The sequence below is a fragment of the Chelonoidis abingdonii genome, chromosome 9 (genome assembly GCF_003597395.2).
Source record: "Chelonoidis abingdonii isolate Lonesome George chromosome 9, CheloAbing_2.0, whole genome shotgun sequence".
NCBI classification, from domain to species: domain Eukaryota; kingdom Metazoa; phylum Chordata; order Testudines; family Testudinidae; genus Chelonoidis; species Chelonoidis abingdonii.
Window position 1 is genome coordinate 44038909 of NC_133777.1, and position 21801 is coordinate 44060709.

At 49.1% G+C, this 21801-nt stretch overlaps 1 protein-coding gene and 1 pseudogene across 1 annotated transcript in view; both read right to left on the reverse strand.

Annotated features, from left to right (window-relative positions):
• The window catches only part of GRAMD2A (GRAM domain containing 2A), a 93242-nt gene that overhangs the window by 42024 nt on the left and 29417 nt on the right, over nt 1–21801 (reverse strand). Inside the window, exons 2-5 of the mRNA XM_075069470.1 lie at nt 12394–12507; nt 11086–11143; nt 2196–2268; nt 1520–1623 (exon numbers count right to left, since the gene is read on the reverse strand). Coding sequence (XP_074925571.1) covers nt 1520–1623; nt 2196–2268; nt 11086–11143; nt 12394–12458 — 300 coding nt within the window. The 5' untranslated portion in view covers nt 12459–12507. The remainder of the gene's footprint in view (nt 1–1519; nt 1624–2195; nt 2269–11085; nt 11144–12393; nt 12508–21801) is intronic.
• LOC142047342 (U4 spliceosomal RNA) lies at nt 15131–15288 on the reverse strand (annotated as a pseudogene).

A 21801-nucleotide genomic window follows, 5' to 3' on the forward strand; every position in this document is an offset into this window, starting at 1 on the left:
TGGCAGTTCTGCGTTCCATGCAGGTACTAGAGACTATGCAGTCAATAAGGCACGGGGCCATGCAGGGTATGTTTATGCTGCAATAAAAGACCTGCGGGGGGAGAGAGTCTCAGTGCTCAGACCCGCAGCCCACCAGCCTGAGTCAGCTGACCCGGGATCTGAGACTTGGTGCCGTGGGTATTTCCCCTCCCCCGCAGTGTAGGCAAACCCATGCTGGCCAACAAGGATTAAACATAATATGGAACAGCTGCCTGTTAATGGAGCTCTGTGCACCCAGTGCACAGAATGAGATGGGTGCTTTGGGAAAAGAACAGTATGTGATGGCCAACCTTAACTCTCACATTTCCTAATTTCTGAATGCTTGACTTTGCAACCTTAGTGATGGTTTGTTAACATAGTTGTGTGTGGAATTTCTTTAGAAATGCAGTGAGCCAACTTCCATTACATGGATGTCTAATTGCATCCTGTATTTGATAGTAACCCAGGTAGCAATCATTGGCTGGGGACAGCTTTACAGTTACTGAGCAGTATTAAGGATCACTGCACTCCGTGTAGTAACCTCGGTTTGAAAAGGTTTTCATACATTTTCAGTACAATTAACACACACACACAAAAAAGACCATTGTTCAATACCAGCAGAGCAGATCTTTGTTTAGAGACCTAGATAAGAGTCCCTGCATTCAAGGGCACAGTTAAAAATAAACGAGGATGTAGTTTCATAACAGTATAGCTTCACTGAAACATGCTCAACTTTGGGAGCTGACTCGCATTCCTTCTAGCAGAGATCTGTTTAAATATAAATAATAAATAATTCAGCTGCTCAGCGCTGTTTTTAAAGGAAGTTAGTTCTAAAACAAAAACAAAAACCCACAAAAAAGCTACCTGTCAGCTACAGCATTAATGTCAAATTACCAACTCAGGCAGAGAGTTGAGAGGAAGATTCAGATCTGTTTCAGAATCCTCTAGGAGCCTTTGATCTTGAGGCACTGACAGTTTGAACCTCTAAAAATATTTGCAGTGTCGAATTAAAAAAGCAACACAAATAAACAATATTTCCATTAAGACAACTCAGAGGTTACTAGATATGTAGATGGCTCCCCCAGCAATGCATGGAAATCCCTCACCCCTGCTTATGGCGGGCTGATTTTGGCACTACAGCATTATTTAACTGCTTAGGGCTGGAGGGAAAATGCATCACTAAGGAGAACATTTGACAAAGTAACCCTTCACGGGGCGCTAGGAGTCGCATCTCATCCTGCTAAGACAGAACCTGGGCCGGGGGAAGGAATGGTGCAGGGGCTCCTGTCTAAGAGCAATAAAATCTCTCTCTGAGTCAGCGCTGCTGGCTTATGTGACAGAATGAGGTACGGGTCCATTAGGCCCACATGGGACAGAAGTCAGGGCTAGGCAGTGACGGGGAAGGGAGATCACTGCCATATGCTGGCACTGGTGTTTTGGAATCAAATGTCAGGCCTCTGCCAAAGGCAAAGTGTGGTGGAGAGCAGCCACGCGGCCTTACCTTGATGTCCTTCCCGAAGAGGTTTGCATAGAAGCAGAGCCAGTTGGGGGAGATGTAGAGCCGCCCCTGGATGAGGATGTCTCTCTGGAGCGCACAGGAGCAGACTGCAACACACACAAAGGTAGCATTGGGAGGGGAGGGGAAACCACAGACCCCAGATCTAGCCCCACAGCAAAATCCACAAAGCTCTGTGCGGATGCCATGCCTGGGGACTTCAGCACGTTGCCAGTCACCTGCCCTGAGATGCTGCTAGCTACACTGTCCTGGACATCCAGACAGGGATTTTCTCCCTTCCCCCTGTTTTGGGGACATCTGATGTTCACAAAAGCAAGAAATCAATCCCATCGTGCTAAGCACTATCCCTCACAATTAAAGTGCGTGGCACGAGGTGGACAAACTCCCAACAGAGCCTAGGCTATGATGATCAAAATCCTCAGCTCCTGATCTCCAGCTGGGACTCGAAGACTGATCTCCAGCATGAAAAATCTTGCATGTTAATCCACTATAGTATATTGGAGCCTGGTGGGGTTCTGCATTTGTCACCTTCCTCAGCCTCTGTCTCAGCCACTGTCTGGTCATCCGTGGAACAGGGAGGGCTGCTGGTCTGACACCAGTGCAACATCGAGGTTCTGTACAGAGGTCTCTCTACTCCCTCAAGACTGTCTCCACCACTCACCTTTCAAGACACTCTCCTCTGTGGGGATGTCCTTGAACAGCTTGTGGTACTGCGAGTTGTATTTATTTGGTGTCTAGAAATTAAAAAGAAAGTCAGGAGGTCAGAGAAGCTACCTGGTACCCTGACTGACACACAGACAAGAAACATTCTGGAACAGGGGTTTGGCTTCCTTGTCTCCTCCTGAATGGGACCCATCCCAGATCCCCCTACTCCAGAAGCCTGGGGCCCTGCCACTAGAGCTAAAGAAAAATTGCTGTGAGAGGTATAGGGTCTATGACACAGTGGGGCAGTTCCAATTTTAGCCAGTAGAGAGCAATGGTGCACACTTACACTACCCAGTTCCCTATAATATTTAGTTCATCTAGGAGATGACAGTCTGAACATTCATGCGTTGAAACAATTTGGGCACTAAGCCAACCAGAAAGCAAATGTTTGGCCCAACACTTTAGCTTCCTCCATTATTAATTCATATTATTTATTATTTGTATTTCCATAGTGCCTAGGAGACAGACCAGAACCCCACTGTGCTGGGCACTGTGCAAACACAGAACAAAAAGATGGGCCCTGCCTTAAAGAGCTGACAGTTGTAAGCTTGGTCTACATTGCAAACTTACATTGGTATAGCTACGTTGCTCTGCCCTGAGGAGTTTACAGTCTAATAGCATCTTCACTAAGCACTACAGTGGCTGTACGTGTAGATAAACCCAAGCTAGAGACAAGAACTGGCTACAGAGAGACGGGGAAGTACAAGGATGCAATGAGACAATATTGGTCAACGTGATGGGCAATTAATCTAAGAAAATTAAACCCTTCAGGACATAAACTGAGCAATATATTTTTGGTCCTTTTAAAGCACTAAGTAACAATAGAAGCAGAATTGAAGAACAGCAGCAAAGGCGGAAAGGCGCTGGCCAGATCTCTGGATCACACAGCCGGGCCCATTAGCATCCTGGCACCACATTTATGCAATTCCAAAGTTTAAAATGGAATTATGTGCAAGTAGCTCACTGCTCTCTTAGTGAATCTGGTGCAGAGAGAAAACCTCCAAGATGATTTTACTCCTTAGATTAAATCCCTTGAACACCTGAGAAGCAGCCTCTCAGTTTTGTCTGGGCTGCATCTTATCCATGTGCCAATGTCTGTCAGCCAAGCAGACTGCTCCACTGCACTGGCAGGGTCAGAACTGATAGAAATACAGAGCTGGGTGCAGCAAGATCCTGCGGGCACGATAACCCACACACAAGAGGAGGGACGCCACGACACTACTTAGACTGTTAACTCCACAGGCAGGGGCTGTCTTTGTGTGTTGGGTTTGTACCAAGCCAAGCAGAATGGGGCCATGGTCTATCACTGGGGCCTTAGGCACCACCACAATATAAAGCAACTGCGAAACCATGTGGTAACCCAGGGAATCTTCCTCAAGGCAGATGAGCCATTTGCGCAATGCCACCCTCTAGGATTTATTAAGAAGAAATAAAAGGAGCCACTCACAAGCAACTCCACCCGCCTGGCCAGGTTCTAAAGTTGGCCAATGTCAGTTCCTGGTCAGTGGGCTCAAAGGTAGCAGAGAGAACCAAGAATCCGCAGAAATATCTGCCCTTCATCCACTGCTGGGAGAAGACACCAACTATCACCATCCCATACTGGGCTCTGACCTACAGCTACACTGACTGGCAGGAGCGGTGGAAGGAATCCAACTGTTGTAGGAGCCACCGCAACCTGCCAGAATGATCTACCCCGAACATCAGATGTGACACGCGGCAAGAGCCAGATGCACTGTTTGCATCCAGGGACGGTGTCTTCAGCAAGGGTCTAAGCAGGGGTTAAAGTGATGGAATGGGGAGAGCTCCCCCTTCTTTCCCTGGTTTGGTGAGCAGCACTCCCTCATGGGCTCCTTGGCAATGTAATGAAACAACAGCTTCCCCCCGACTCCCCCTTTCACTCCACACTGGGACTAATATTCGTTTGTCAAGGCCAGGGGGAACCCTGCCCTCCCTCAGGCAGCCATGGGCCATCTCCTCCATCAACAGCCCCTGCTGATCTGCACTCAGCCAGCGAATGCCCGATCTAAGTGACAAGCTATAGCACCATCTGGAATTCCAGCAGAGAAGAAGCCTTCTGACAGAGTCTGCCACCGCAGAGACAGGCAGTGGAGCCTGAACCAGAGCCACCCAACCTGGTAACCACCACAAAGAGCCCTCGCAAGGAGCCCTACACACCCTGGGTTTGGCATACAATCACAGCAACTTTAACTCCAGACACAAGGAAAGCTGTCCCTTTAAGAGAGCTGGAGCTCAGCATTACCTGTGCAAAGGTTAGCTCATCTCTTCAGGTGAAGGAAATGACACCAGGACAGGAGCGCGTGACTAGACACCAGGTCTGCTGGGGAATACAAGGGCAGCCTGAGATCACTCAGAGAGGCACTGCTGGAACAAGGGCCTGTGACAACTCTCCACAGCTCAAAGCCAGGCGGCACGTGAGACACCTGCTAGGAGCAGGAAGCCCCAGCTAGGAGGGCAGAAAACCGGGGCTGAGAGCTGTCAGCAACTGGAAAGACTTTTGAGCTAGACGAATGACTACATGGCTGCTGAAGAACTTGCTGTGCTTGGGGGAGGGGGTTCTGTCTGGTATTCTTTAATAATTAACCACACCCAGAAGGGGAGCAGTATTTTGAAAACACCTGATGTGGTAGCTGGTCTGAAGCGAGATTGGAAGGTAAAATGAGGCGGCAGCAGGGCCCTAAGTCAGACTAGGCAAGTCGCAGCTACACATCCCCAGTGTAGAACTACTTGCAATTAAGGATAGATTCTGTTTTTGTTGTTATTTTTAAACACAACACCCCTCCCCCAAAAAAGGCATGGTTGGCCCGTTACAGAAACAGGAAAACCATAGCCCCTGCCCCAGAGAGCTACCATGCCAAGCAAACTGCTTGCTTATTACTGTCATCTTATTATTTTCCTGTATGGTTCCACCTCAATGGGTAGGAGGTTCTGACGGCATGCCTTCCCTTCCCCATGCCTGTAGCCCTTCTAGACACTGGTGCATACTCTGAATGCTCTTCAGCTTATTTTTATAAATATTTCTGTCTTCACATAGCCAGGCCAACTGCATGAAGTCTGCAGAGGTCACACTCCTCAGGGGTCTAGGATCACGTAATGAAAACCTCCCACAATCAAGGCCCTTCTTCTGCTGTTTGTATTTTGTTTAAAATTTCCAAGGAATGTATCGGTGTTCACGGCAAACATTTGAAAAAGTGGTGAAAATTGGTGCCAACAATTAAGGTCCTGGTTTTCTGGGCAAATATCAGGATTAATTCTCAGGAAAAGAGGACAAAATAAAAAAGCAACCTGAGAGAGAAGTGGGCCCAGAAGCGAGAGAGGTGGAAGGAGCAAAGGCACCGGCTCCTTGTGTTGCCTCCTCAATCTCTTCCACTTCTGGGCCTACTCGAGAAGGAAAGATGGCAGCTCAGCTTCCCGTCTCGGCCAGGTCAATGAGCGCCAGCTCTCCTACCAAAGCGGGGAGCCACGTCCAGGCAGTTCTGGCCCTTCTTTCTGTAAGGACACAAGCACAGATGTACAGGTCGACACAAACGTATCTTTTATGACACTGTCTTACTCTAGCAGACAGCCTTGCATTTACACTCAATCTGATTTCTTATTTAGATAAAAACCCCTGTGCCTGAAGTAACACACTGGATTTTATTAATATAATCAGTATTTCCATGGACTTGAGTGATCCAAAGAATGGGGGGGAGGAGGGGGGGGAGAGAATCGAATAGTAGCTAGAATTTCAGTAACACACAGAACCAAGGGCAGATGCCTGTGGGAATAGAAGCAAAGCTCTCTCTGCAAACTGCCGAATTCCATTCACTCATTCTCAGCCACTATGGAGGTAGCTTCCAGGACTGTCCCATGGTTACTGGAAAGCAGAAGCAGCAAGAAAACCTGTGTGCTTACCAAGGCCTGAGCAAACACAGGTACACAGTCACACTCAGCCAAATAAAGAGCGGCATTTGAGTGAGAAAGCCCATTCAAAACCAGGACTAAGTCCTGATGGAGGCCAAAGGAGAGTTAATTTTTAACAAGATCAGATTTATTTCAGAATGAGGAATCACCTGTAATTCATCTTTCTAAAGAGGGATTAAGGTGCAGTGGCATCAGGGAGGGTAACTCTGTAGGCAGGCTCCACTCTGGCAGTCGGGATCACATACTAAATGCAGCCCTTGGAGTCAGCTGGTGCAACCCTGCTGACTTCAACCACCTGAGACCTGCCCCGCCAGCACTGAACTTAGCTTAGAGGAGAGGCCCCTCCTTCCATCAGATGAGGGGCTTCCTTCCTCTTCCCTCCTTGTTGTCCTGCCCTGGGCCATGCCTTCCATCACAGGACCCCTTCCCTCTGCCTGCCCTGTCCAGCATTCATCCACCTTTACAAAATGAACAGGAAAAGCCACAGCAGTAACTCATGGCCAAGCTTGAGGTTCCATTGAGCACCCAAATGTGAACACAACACACACACCTTCCTGAAGGAAGCTCCTTTCCACATACAGCCCCAGAGATCAATCACTACAGCATGTCAGACAACCTGCTGGGAGGAGGCAGACGCACATAATGCATCACCTGTCCCTCCCGTGGCCTTGTCAGCATTCAACTGCACACCATCTTTGACAAGTAAGAAGCACAGGGCCCAGATCACAGACCAGACTGTACTTGATCTAGATGAGAAATTATTTGATTCATATTGTGTTAAAATGGCAATTCAGCCTCACCTCAACCAGCAAAGCTTTTGGCCAGAGAATAATCAACACCAGTGGTTATGAAGCTTGAACAATATACTGGTGTGTCATTTTAGGACCTTTTTCCATAAGGCTGAATGAAAAGGGAAGAAAAAATGGTGCAAATCCAGGGCTGTGCGTGCCATGCCCCCTGCTCTGCTGGCACAAGGCTGAGCTGGGCAGTTTATTACCAAACACATTTGGAGTCAGTCAGCCAAAGCTGGAGTTAAAACACATTTGCTGAGCAATGCGGTGCTCCGAGGACCTCACTTATCACGTATTATTTAGCAGCACCTAGGAGTCAGCTGTCAACAAACACTAATCCAGCGCCAGCCGTTACAAGGCATGTTACCCCTGTAACACATCAATGGAAAGACATCAGCGTTAACCTGCACATGTATGGCTCAACACTCATCTGCCTTCCCCAGAAGGAAGCTGGCTACCCTGCAGCAGACAAAAGGCAGCTCGCAGCCAGAGGATCGCTGCTGTCAGGCCACACTGCCAGATATCCAGGACAATGAGGACAGCACCATCAAGGAGTTAACATAACTACAACATTCCAATGTTACTTTAGGGCACTTACATCAGCACTGTGCATTTCAGCAGCCTCACTAACAAACTCTAACCATTCTCCACAATGCCCAAGTCTGCTATTAGGTAGAGCCTATATAGCGATGAGTGAGTGTGCCAGGAGAGTTCCCGGCTCAGCCTCCAGCTGCTTCTAAATGTAGCTGTCACAAGGTTCCTTCTGCCATGTGGTCTGGCAACATCTCATGCCATGAAGATTTTGACCTGCAGTAACTAGCAGGGTATGCTTGCCATGAGCTTCCTTCGACTGGGACTGAGGCAAACTACTAATTAGGAGATCTCTATTTTGGACTAGAGAGGCCATAACGAACCACTGGAGGGGACCTGACCCATTTCTGGCTATAACTTCTGTTCAAAAGCTCTGCTTATATAAGGAGTCCTTTACCTTTAGAGATGCTGGAAAAAACTTGCATCCCATAGAACCCTGGCTTCAGGGATCTCCTACCACATTACACTGTTACAGAACGACTGGCACCTTTCCCTCCACCTCCCTTCCCTACAGGAAAGGCGAACTGCAGAGATCACCCTCACTTGGTTTCTTTACCTGCAGTGACTTAACACTCCTGCTTGCTCTCTCACAATTCCACATGCACACCAGCTGCCTGCCCCTGTTGGCGACGTCAGCTATTTGTATCACAGCATTGTATCAGCTGGTATTTCTCCTCTAATGAGCAACATCTTGGTGCCAGTTACATTCACTATACACTGTAGGTTCAGACCAATAAGCAGCTTTTAAAAACTATTCTCTTTAATACTGAGAAAGATAAGTTCAGCGATGTGGTAAGCAAGTTATGAGGGATAGGTGGGGAGCCCCCAGGCCCATGTGTTAGACCCCCTCAGTGCTATGGGGTGAGCGAGAACGGGAACCTAGGTTAGCTTGATCCAACAACTTTGCCTCTAAAGACATGGCTCAAAGTTTATCCGCATACTGTGCCAGCGACACACCATCACGTACATTTTCTAATGGGACAGACTTGACCAATCAGCAGTCTGAGATGCACTGTTGCCAGGTCTCATTGACCTTTGAGCCAATACAATTATCTCAGATTTACTGCAATTTTATCACCACTTTATTTACTCACCTGATACTATACAGGCTTAAAACGGAGCACTGGGGAGAGGGGAGTTAACACCCACAGTGCGTCTATGCTATGATAAAAGATCTGCGGCACAGGTCAGCTGACTCTGGTTTGTGCAGCTCCAGCTGTTGGGCTAAAAATCACAGCGGAGACGTTCAGCCTTGGGCTGGAGTCTGGGCTCTAGTGCCCCTCGGGGGTGCGGGGGGTGCCTCAAGCTCAAATGTTTACACTTCTATTTTTAGCAGCTGACCCAGGCTCAGAGCTGATGCAGCCGGTTTTTCATTGCAATGTAGACATACACCAGCCATTTACTTACCACAGACCGGGCCTGGAAGAAGATTAAAAGACATAAGGAGGAGCTGTGATCAACACTATGGTTTAAAACAAAACTTCCTGCTCCCATTGGGATTTCCCCTACATAGGAGGGTATTGCTTCCTCTTCTTGAGTATGCACAGAACCTGCTTTGAGTGGCTAAAATGCTTAAAATGAGGCTGAGGAGAGGCCAAGGGTGAACCACCTATGGTCTCTGAGGCAATATACACAATGTCTCAATGATATCAAGTGTCATGGTCTCTCACGAATGGCCACCTTGCTCATTAGGAGCTCTAAGTGCTGTCCAAATGCTGCGCATGTGAATAACTCACATTCTGAAGCGGATTCCCCACCTTGAGCCACAGCATAGGTATAGGGCCTCCATTTGTTTGCATAGTGATGAAGTGCTACTGCAGGTGTCCAGACTCATTAAGCCTAGAGCAGAGTAGCTCAGGGCATTGGTAAAGATTTGTTTCTCCGTCCACACAGACAACAGAATTACTGAAATGTCTCTATGTGTACATACACCCACAACCCCCCCTCCCCCACACCCACCCCGTACAGGGCAAACTTATAGATCACAAACTAAATATACTGTGACTCCATGCTAACACGAGCATTGTGTCAAAAAGCAGACATCACCGAGAAAGGCAGACAGCTGCAGGTGAGCAGGAGACTCTGTAATTACAGGGCAGGGGCTACACACAGACCTTCTGTCCAGAGGCTTTTCCCCTCAGGAGCCAGTCACACTGTTGTTTTGATAGGGGTTAGACCCCTATGTTACAGAGTGATGCATATTCCATGGCTAAGAGATGGTCAGTTTAGTGATGCTTTCCATTGTATATCCCATTGATGCAGAAATGGATCTCTGACTTTCCGGCTCTCGTGCTCTGTAATGCTGCCAATAAACATAGACTGTGCTGCAATGAAACTGAACTGAGTGTCCAGCCAACTGGAGGCAGCTCCCGAATTCTTAGAGAGAGGTCACGTTAATGACAGGGGCTGCAGAGGAAGGTCCACCAGTTCCAGGCACAGAGACGGCTGTGGTCTCTTGGAAGTGGGCTGTGGTGCAATGGGCTATGCCGGGCACAAAGAGGGTTCTGTGATAGCCAAGGCTGTCAGAGCACACAGACTAGCTCGTGTTGTCAGGCCGTATTCTGCATGCCTTAGAGGAGCAGCCACTTGAATGACCTTCTAGGCCTCTAGTCCTTCCAGAGCAGTGGTCCCCAACCTTTTCCGGGTGGCGGGCGTTGGACGACGAGCCACCAAGGACCATGGCCGGTGGACAAGCATCAGCCGAAATGCTGCCGAGAAGTGGCAATGTCAGGAGGTGTCACCGCCAAAATGCCGCTGACGCCGCTTTTCAGCAGCATTTCGGTGGCAACGCCTCTTAATGACGCTGCTTTTCGGCTGCATTTCAGTGGATTCTTGTCTGCTGGCCAGTACGTGGGTGCACACAGATGCCCCAGTGGGCTCCATGGCATCCACGGGCACCGCGTTGGGGATCACTGTTCCAGAGTAAGGTCAAAGGTTTCATTCTCTTTCTCCCCCCCTACCCCCACGTGCAGAAATTAGTAATGGCAGGAAAAGGCACTGGCAGTGGAAATATATAGCCTCCTGGATTTGTAAAGGGGGAAGATACAAGTGGGTGGGGGGGGAGGGAGGGAGGGGATGAGAAGAGGACATACACCTAGGCCTACTCATGCCAAGGGAAAGGATGCGGCAGGTGCAGCAAAAGAAGTTGTGGAGAGGAGGAGATTCCCAACTGGGGCTGAGACTATGGAATCCAAGAGGTGCAGCAGATGGCAGGGTTGGGCCTCAGAGGAGCAGCAGAACCTCTAAAGACAGCATCCCCACCATGTAGCAGGATTGGCCCCAGACCCTGCTCCCCGTATGGCGCTCGCAGAGCAATCAGCACCCCTAGAACAGGAGTTCCTGTCCAGTGATCAGCGCTCAGCTTAAGGCACTGCAGAGCCTCTTGGTCAGTCACACAGAGGTGCATTGCCCAGCACTGACCCAGACTGGCAATAAGACAATAAACACTTATCTTCACATAGCCCCCATTGCATGGCAGCCATCAGCTGGGAGGCTGAAGTAACAGTTCAAATGCACCATGGGCAGCGTTTCTCCCCGACTCACCGTCTCTCTGAGACATTTTTTTACTTCTTCATCCTTCAGAGCTTCATTCAGATGCAAACTGTGAGAGAGAGAGAAAGAGAGAGAGAGATCCTAGTCAAGTGAAAAGCCATCCACTGGGCACCCCACCCCTCTCCCCAAAGCAGACACAACAGAGATATACAACATAATGAATGGTGCTGAGAATGCAGCCTGCAGCAGTTAATAAGAGGGCCCTTGAAATTAAAAGTGAGGAAGTACCTAAGCGATAGGCGCTTCCTACCCTCTCAGGCCTCCTTACGGACACAGTATAATTAACCTGTGAAACTAGCTGCTGCAGGAGACAAACAAGTAGCTCAGGGGAATAGAACTGGACATTTATAATCAGTCATCTGCAGTGACACTGGCCAGGGTAACAGATAATTGGCGTAAATGCTTGCATTTCAGGATATAAGCTGAACTCTAGCTGGAGTCAGGTAGGAATCTTCCTCTCATGGTTCAGTAGTCGACAATTTAAGGTGTTATGCCAGGAAGCAGGTGTAAACCATCCAGCACTGGCCACCGCCAGACAGGACACTGGAGTAGATGGACCCTCTGTGCGATGGAATATAAATCTTTATATTCACCCCACTTTGGGGACTGCAAACTACAAGTGGCCTTGGGACCCTACCCTAGATCACAATGAGGGACCCAGTAGCAGTTCAAGGGAATTACTTGGTATGTTTAGCATTCAACCCTTAACTGCTAACGTGGGATTCTCCTGTCAAGGGCTGGCAAGAGCTTCCTACCTGTTGGGTTTCATTTCACACTCCAGGGCCAGCTGTGATTGTTGATAGAACTTGGCACACAAGGAGAAGGGCAAATATTTGGCAGGAAACGCCAGGCCGGCCTAGTTTAATAGGATTTCTCAGCCCTTCACTGATCCCCCACAGAGCACACTGGAGTCATGCAGAAAGTGTATTTAGAAGGCCCTACTCCAGCTATGAATGTTGGGAGAAAGCTCCTTCACTGCAGCAGTCAACGCACCCAGGCCAGACAGCCCTAAAGACTTAGGCCAGGAGCTCTGTTCTCAGCACGCTGCTGCTCTAACATGCAGGAAGGTGGCTGCGTCCCTGGGAGAGGGACAGATCAGAAGAGGTTATGTGGTTACTCTGTGGGAGGTGTTCTGCACAGAGGGCCAACACATTTCACGAGAAACTGTTCACAACCAGTTCTTAAAACAAAACCCCACCCTGTGCACGTCAGAGAACTAATTAGCTGATCACAACCAACATGGTTCCAGACTTTAATCTGTCATCAGACCCTACAAATCCAAACCATTTCAGAGCTCACCTGCCATCTACGGCATCCAAGCTCTTCTCCTTATGAGACGCCTCCAGTTTCTCCTGGCTGTGCATGAGCTCAGAGCTCTTCAGGGAAGCTGCTTTTTCATGCACCGGCTTTGTGCTGCGGACAGACATGATAAAACAGGAAGTTTGTTAGTTCACCAGCAACGGCGGTTGGGGGCAGATAGCTATGGCAAATAGGCCTCTAATTCTATGGCCAGGTCTACACTGCGACTTTAAATCGGTTTAATGGCTGATATACCGATTTAACGCTGTATCCGTTCACACGACGTCGTCCTTAATATCGAGTTAACCGCCTCCTTAAATCGATTTCGGAACTCCTCCCAAACGAGAGGAGTAGCGCTAAAATCGATAGTGATAACTCGGATTAGGGTTCGTGTGGACGGAAATGACGTTATTGGCCTCCGGGCGGCATCCCAGAGTGCTGCAGTGACCGCTCTGGACAGCAATCTGAACTCGGATGCAGCGTGCAGGTAAACAGGAAAAGCCCCGCGAACTTTTGAATTGCATTTCCTGCTTGTCCAGCGTGGAGCTCTGATCAGCACGGCTGGCGATGCAGTCTCAAATCCAAAAAGAGCTCCAGCATGGACCGTACGGGAGATACTAGGTCTGATCGCTGTATGGGGAGACAAATCTGTTGTATCCAGCTCCGTTACAGAACACGAAACGCCAAAGCGTTTGAATAAAAAACTGCAGGATACACAGCGCTGCGTGACAAGCGTAACGGGAAGCCAGAGACTCAAATGGACGCTCATGAAGGGAGGGAGGGGTACTGAGGACTCCAGCTATCCCACAGTCCACAGCAGTCTATGAAAATTATTTGCATTATTGGCAGAGCTCCCAATGTCTGTAGGGTCAAACACAGTGTCTGGCGTGGTTCAGGGAACAGCTCCTCAGTTTCTTTCCCCCCCCACACACGTGAAAAAAAAGGGTAAGAAATCATTCCTTGACTACTTTCTATGTCACCCTATGTGTACTGAATGCTGCTGGTAGACGGGACGCTACAGCACTGAAGAGCAGTATCCGCTCCTCCTCCTCTCTGGTGGTAGACAGTTCTGCAGACTGCCCACCATCCAGGAGAACCGCCTAAATGCTCAACATCGAGGGCAACATTGCTACCGCTAGCAGTAGATAGGACAGAACGGCTAATAACAAGCTTAATCATTGAAACTTGGGGCTCAAAATTTTTGCAATCACATTTGGGATTGACTCGCTTGGCAATGAGTCATTCCTCCCTTATGGTATCTAAAAATAGAGTCCATTCTGCCTGGACTGTCATAGCCCCGGGAGGCTGCCTCCAAGTGCCTCCCCCCCGACATCATTTTCTCTCACTAACAAGTCTCTGTTTCTTATTCTGGTATTCCTTAATACTTCATGACACAAACGGGGGAGGGGGAAATGACACGGTAGCCCAGGAAGGTTGAGGGAGGAGGAAAGCAACGGGTGCGCTTCTTGCAGGGGCAACCCCTGTGAATACTGACACGGAGCACCTGTGCTCTCTGATACACTGGATCTCTGTTACACTTGCCTATTATTCTAGGCAGGACAGTGCACCACTGACCGCTCTGGTCCGCAATCCGAACTCGGATGCGGAGTGCCGGTAAACAGGGAAATCCCCGAGAGCTTTACAGTGACATTTCCTGCTTTCACGTGTCCAGCTCTGATCACCACGGGTGGCGATGCAGTTCAAATGCAAAAGTATCTCCTGCATTGAACCTTACGGGAGATAGCAGATGTTATCGCTGTATGGTGAGACAAATCTCTTTTATCAGAGCTCCGTTAAAGAACAGGAAATGCCAAAGCCTTTGAAAAATAAACTACAGGATACACAGCGGTGCGTGACAACAGTAACGGGAAGCCAGACACTCAAACGGATGGTCATGGAGGGAGGGAGGGGGTAATGAGGACTACAGCTACCAGTCTCCACAGCGGTCTCTGAAAACTATTTGCATTTTTGGCTGCGCGCCCAATGTCTGCAGCGTAATACACGGTGTCTTGCGTGGTGGTTCACGGAACAGCTCGTCAGTTTTTTCCCCCCTCCAGCACGGTAAAAAAAAGTGAAATAAATAATTCCTTGAGTACTGTAAATGTCACCCTCTGTGTACTGAATGCTGCTGGCAGACGCGATGCTGCTGCGGTGAAGAGCAGTATCCGCTCCTCTGCCCCTCCCCAGGGGTAGACGGCTGCCCAGTGATTGCTCCTGGCTGAGTGGCCGGGGGCTCCGGGGTGAAAATGGGAATGACTCCCTTTTTCTGACAGTGAATGGTACAGAACGCCTGGTAACTGTCTTCATCTTATCACCTGGGGGCTGAGCTTCATCAGACCCCTTCCTCTCTTGCGTAAAGAAAAGATTCTGAACTGCATGGACTGTCATAGCCCATGGTGGCTCCCTCCCCCTCATTTGATCTCAGTAACTACTCTGTGATTCTTATTCATGCATTCTTCATAACATCATGCCAACAATGGGTGGGGGGGCACTGCTGTGGTAGCCCAGGTAGGTGGGAAGCAACGGTTGCGTTACTTGCAGCGGCTCCCTCTGTGAATACTGATGCGGAGCAGCTGCGCTGTGCTACACTGATTTTAATACACTGTATCCTATTCTTGTCTGGACTGACTCTATTTTTATTAACCGTAAAGGGCAGGATTGACCCAGTCCCAAGTGAGTTAATCCCCATTTTCCTTTCAAAAATTTACACAGGGTTATTATCCGTTCTGTCCCATTTACTGGTGAGTGTAACAAAAAGAGGGGAGATGGTAACAGTTTCTGCTGTTTCCAGTAGTACTGTACCATCTACCACCAGGAAAGGAGCAGATTTTCAAGTAGCAATAATCACACCTCAGATTAACTTCATTGGTTATGATACTGCCACTGTGCAAAGCTCTAATGCTCCTCAGTGCTGCAGATTCGCCTCTGTCAGTAGCATTCAGTAAAAAGAGGGTGACATTGTAAGTACTCAAGGATTGCTTTATTTAACTTTCATTTCTCGTGCTGGGGTAGGGGAAGGAAACTGAATAGCTGTTCCGTGAACCATAAAAGACACCGTGTTGTAAGCTACAGACACTGGGCGCTAAGCCAAGAATGCAAATAGTTTTAAGAGACTGCTGAGGACTGTGGGATAGCGGGAGTCCTCAGCACCCCCGTTCCGTCCTCCATGATCCCCCGGCCCCTGATGCAAATGTTAATGGTCACGGGGGGTTCTGGGTAAACGTCGTCAGTCATTCCTTGCTCCGGGAAAACATCAGCAGACAGTCCTTTCGCACATTTTTCTCCTGGATTGCCCTTGCAGAAACAATAGCACGGCAGCACTAGAGACCGTCGGCTTTTTTTTTTCCCGTCACCATTTGTGTACTAGATGCCGTGGAGACAGAGGCGACACTCGAGCGCTACACACCAGCATTCAATTGCTTTTGCAATGATAGCAGAGATGGTTACCAGTCGTTCTGTACCGTCTACTGCCAGAGAAAAACTGGCAATGACATGACGGTTATCTCTCCTTCTCTGAACTGTCCGCTGCTATCATGAGTGCCCCTGGCTAAAATCAGCCGGGGGCGCAACGCAAAAGCAAACTTGGGATTGACTCACTGGCCACTGAGTCAATCCCTCCCTTATGCTGTCTAAAAATAGAGTCAGTCCTGACTACAAGAAGAGTCAAAGCAGCAGAGAATCCTGTGGCACCTTACAGACTAACAGACGTCTGTTAGTCTATAAGGTGCCACAGGATTCTCTGCTGCTTTTACAGATCCAGACTAACACGGCTACTCCTCTGAAGGAAGAGTCAAGTGTATTAGAAGAGCGCAGCTACTCCATGGCTGTATTAACAGGGGGTTCTCCCGCAAGAACCGCACTCATTGCTTCACTTCTCTCCCAACCCTCTGCAGCTACCGTGGCAGGGCCCACCCCCCATTTCTGTCATGCAGTCGTGAGGAATACAAGAATAAGAAACATAGACTTATTTGTGACATAAACGGGGGGGGGGGGGGCACTTGGAGGCAGGCAGTCGTGGCTATGACAGTCCAGGCAGGACATACTCAATTTTTAGAAACCAGAAGGGAGCGATTGACTCTGCCCCAAGTGAGCCACTCCCATTTGGTTTCAGAACCATTGTCACAGGGGCACTCATGATAGCATCGGACACTAAACTGTGATGCACTGGCCAGGTAAACAGGAAAAAGCCTGAATCCCCGCGAACTTTTGAATTCCATTTCCTGATTGTCCACCGTGAGGGTCAGCACACACACAGGTGACCACACAGAGCTCATTTGCACTCGTCACAATGCAGTCTCCTGATATTCGAAGAAGAGCGCCAGCTTGGACCACACAGGAGGTTCTGGATCTGATCGCTATCTGGGGTGAGGACTCAGTGCTCACAGCACTGCGTTCCAAAAGACGAAATGAAAAAGTTTTTGAAAGAATTTCAAAGTCTATGGCTGATAAAGGTCACAGCAGAGACTCCCTTCAGTGCCGAGTGAAACTGAAGGAACTTAGACAGGGTTACCAGAAAGCCAGAGAAGCAAACGGAAGGTCAGGCTCTGAGCCGAAAACATGCCGCTTCTATGCTGAACTACATGCAATTTTGGGGTTCAGCGCTCCAGTGCCCCACCCCTGTCCGTGGATTCAGACTTTGGGATTGAAATATCAAGTGTTTCTGAGGATGTAGCCGAGGGGGAAGATGGAGACGAATTTGAGGATGAAGATGACCGTGGTGATAGCACACAGCAGTCCGTAAACCCCAACAGCCAGGATCTTTTTGAGACCCAAGAATCACAGTCCCTGCGCTCCCAAGCGAGAAGCCCAGACAGTGAAGCCATGGAAGCGACCTCCGGTAAGTGTCCCTTCATTCTGTACCAAACACGGATTAAAACAAGACGGTTTTTGTAGATCGCATTGACACCAGGGCTTTTGCTGCAGTCGCAGCCATTACTGTTACAGGAAAATTTCGTTAACATGTCTGGGGATGGAGTGAAAATCCTCCAAATTAATGTCCATGAATCGATCGTGGAGGAACTCAAAAACCCTTATGCTATATGAGAACATTTCTGGCCAAGACAGCCTTCTCCGTTCCCCCATAGTAGGTAACTTTTCAACGCCATGCATTTTGCAAGACATTTGGTACTGCAGGCATTGAAGGCATTGCACTGAAGGCATTGCAAACAAACGATCTGCCTCCTGCGGTGCTATTGTCAGGAGAGAGATATCATCCATTGTTACCTTGTAGAACATCAGGAATGTAAACAGGGGGGCAGACATGGCGATTTTGCTACTGGCCAGAGCGGGGGGATGGGAGGAGGGATAGCGACGAGTTTTCAGCGTCTGGCAAGCAGGATTCTTCCCTGCTACCAGCAACGCGATGCGGGGGGTGATGTAGGGTGATCACTAGCAGTGATCGTATATGATAGGAGCCATGCGCTGTTGGTGGATGTGAAAGAGGGGGGTTTGGGCTTTGCAGGTCCTCTTAACAGGAGCAAGGCATCATATAGATCACTGTGTATATGAACGGCGGAGAAGTCAAAATTTTAAAGCCTCACTTACCATCGCCGCGTGGACGTACGTTTGGCCGTACCTGCGTCTGTGTGTGTGCCACACCAGTCACACGACACTGAATATTTAAACGCTACAAAATGCGACCTTGTATAGAGATCACATGTGCTCTGTAAGGTGGATAGTGTTCTATGTGAAAGAGTACTATCATTGCTCTGTAAAAGGTATCTTTCCACATACTTATCACCCTGGTTTGCCTTCCCCATGCAGCTGCACATTTCTCAGAAGTCCCTATGCCATCACGAGGGCGTGCTGTGATACGGCGGAGGAAGAAGAAGACGCGAGATGAAATGTTCACAGAAATTATTGAAGTAACACGCAATGAGAGGGATAAACAGAATGATTGGAAGGATGTGGTAGCAAAGTACAGGAAAGATGCCAGTGAACGATCTGAGAGGGCTAGGCAGGAAGACCAGCGTTGGAGAGATGCAACGCTGGATCTGCTGCGTTCTCAAACTGAAATCCTCCAACGCATGGTGGAGCTTCAGGAAGAGCAGCACAGTAGCAGAGTGCCACTGCAGCCCCTGTATAACCTCCCTGCAAGCCCACGTCCCATATCTCCCTCACCCAGACGTGTAAGAACGCGTGGTGGAAGGCTTTCTGCACCCGCCTACTCCTCCACACCCCTGCAGAGTTCAAGGAAAAGGCTGTAATTACGCTACAATGTGCTTAGTAGCCTTTCCCTTCCCCCTCCTTCCAAAGCACAGCAGTCAGGGACACCTTCCTAATTCTCTGCCTTTTTTTATAGTTCCTTTGTAATACAGAATACATCGAAAGGGGAGGGTGGGTTGCTTACAGGGAAATCTAGTAAGGAAAAACTCATGATTTTTAACAGATGCATAATTACTTTTAATGAATAATAAATGATTTTTAAACGATACAGAATTTATTTCCTTCGCCAACCTGTAATGAAAAGGGGGAGGGTGGGTTGCTTACACTGAATAAGTCCATCAAGTGCGGAGGGTTCATCAAGGGGAAGCAAACAGAGTCACACCGTACCCTGGGCCGTGCTGAAACTCGTTTTCAAGGCTCTCTGATGCGCAGCGCCTCCAGGTGTGCTCTTCTAATCGCCCTGGTCTCTGGCTGCTCGTACTCAGCGGCCAGGTGATTTGCCTCAGCCTCCCACCCAGCCATAAATGTCTCCCCCTTAGTCTCACAAAGATTGTGGAGCACACAGCAAGCAGCAATAGCAAGCGGGACATTGGTTTGGCTGAGGTCTGAGCGAGTAAGTAATGATCGCCAGCGACCCTTTAAAACGGCCAAATGCACATTCTACCACCATCCGGCACTTGCTCAGCCTGTAGTTGAACAGCTCCTGACCACTGTCCAGGCTGCCAGTGTATGGCTTCATGAGCCATGGCATCAAGGGGTAGGCTGGGTCCCCCAGGATAACTATAGGCATTTGAACATTCCCAACGGTTATTTTCTGGTCTGGGAAGTAATTCCCTTGCTGCAGCCGTTTAAACAGACTAGTGCTCCTGAAGACGCGAGCGTCATGAACCCTTCCTGGCCATCCCACGTGGATGTGGTGAAACGTCCCTTGTGGTCCACCAGTGCTTGCAGCACCATTGAAAAGTACCCCTTGCGGTTCACGTACTGGGTGCCCTGGTGTTCTGGGGCCAAGATAGGGATATGGGTTCCATCTATGGCCCCACCACAGTTCGGAAAACCCATTGCAGCAAAGCCATCCACTATCACCTGCACGTTTCCCAGAGTCACAACCTTTCGTAGCAGCAGCTTAACGATTGCTTTGGCTACTTGCATCACTGCAGCCCCCACAGTAGATTTGCCCACTCCAAATTGATTCCCGACTGACCGGTAGCTGTCTGGCGTTGCAAGCTTCCAGAGGGCTATTGCCACTCGCTTCTCCACTGTGAGGGCTGCTCTCATGTTTGTATTACGGCGTTTCAGGGCAGGGGAAAGCATGTCACAAAGTTCTAAGAAAGTGCTCTTACGCATGCGAAAGTTTCGCAGCCACTGCGAATCGTCCCACACCGTCAAAACAATGCGGTCCCACCAGTCTGTGCTTGTTTCCCGTGCCCAAATTCGGCGTTCAATGGGTAGTAGATGCCCCGTTAATAGCAGTAGCTCCAAAACGCTGGGGCCAGCGGTTATGGAGAATTCTGCCTCCATCTCGTCATCGCTGTCCTCGCCGCTCAGCAATAGCTGCCTCCTCCTCTCCTCCTGCCTTTGCAGTTCATTGTTCAGTATAGTCAGCACGAGCCGTGTTGAGAGCACAGTGCCTGATGGGCCAGAGAAAACATTGCCCCGGGTGGTGCTGGGTACAGCCTCACCCCTCCCTTTGTGAGGGCAGCAGACAACCCTTTGGCGCATTTTTCGCGGAGTGCATTGAGCAAACGCCATAGCACAGCAATTATGGACCCTGAAATCACAAACGGTATCCTAACCGTTGTCAACACTCGCGTCGGAAGTGGGAACTATGGGATAGCTGAGGAACAGCTACCCACAGTGCACCGCTCCTGAAATCGATGGTAGCCTTGGACCATGGACACAAGCAATCGATTTTGTGATCGCATTGTGGACGCGCAAAACCAATTTTATAACATCGGTTTCGTAATATCGGTTTAAACTACTTCGAAATAATCGTGCAGTGTAGACGTACCCTATGGCTTTCAAATCCCATTGACACAGGGAGGTTTTCAACATTTCAAACCACTTCCATTGGCAGCTGAAGTATTTTGCTCTGCTGCATGCAGAATTAAGGCAGCTGCCAGACCCAAGCTGTGGACTTCCTAGAAGTTTGCAGCAAGCCTGTGAAATCTCTTGTCCTGCTGGCTTGCTAAAATGAATAGCAGGAGAGGGAAAAGAGCTGGAGGAAGTGAGCTAGTTGTTAGGGGAGGGTTTGAACTTGTAGAAAAGCTTATGTGGAGATGGTCTTTAAAACTACAACGTGAAACAAGAGCTCCGAGCGACAGAAACCGCACCAGGTACCTTTCTTTGGAGCTCAGTGGAGATTTAACTTTTGGCGCTTATTGGAGGGAAATGACCTTTGAGAGAAATGCTATAGGCCAGCTCTCCAGCTGGTGTCAATAAGCAAGCATAGTTCCGCAGAAGTCAATGAAGCTACGCTGGCTGACGCTGGCTCACACCATCTGAAGATTTAGCTAAGTGGTCCCCAACCTTTTTCGTCTGGCAGGTGCCAGATGACAAGCCACGGATGACTGTGGCACTGGACAAGTATCCACCAAAATTCGATCGACAAGCGGCAACATCAATAGATATTGCTGCCAAAATGCCACTACCAAGTACCATCATCCACAGGCGTCACTGCCAAAATGCTGCCGAAAATCAGCGGCAATTCGGCAGTGACGCCTCTGGATGACGCAGCTTGTCGGCGGCATTTTGGCAGGTGCTCGCCCACTGGCCAGTATATGGGTGCACTTAGACACTGGGATGGGCGCCACGGCGCCCACGGGCACCACGTTGGAGACCGCTGATCCAGCCTGTTTCACAGATAGCTGGGTCACTTTTACAGTTCTTTCGAGCCAGCCCAGCTGCTATCCAAGCTGTCAATTTATTTGGTACCAGAGGAGAGGCTGAGATTTACCCATCCCACCACTCCCTATTTTTTAGTTTTTTTGCATTTTACTGACACGACAGAGGGGGACAAAGCACATCTGTTTGACCAGAGAACTGAGGGACACTTTGATGCAGTAAGGAGTGACTGAGACACATACATCTCTGCTTCAATGCAAGGTTTCCTTTGCGGATGAATTTCTCACCCAGCTGCAAGCTCCTAAAAAATCACCCAAACCACTAGTGATACCAGCCCCACCTACTGTTCCATGACTCTGGTCTCGGTCCGAACGCTAAGTAAAACAAACCACTGCCTTC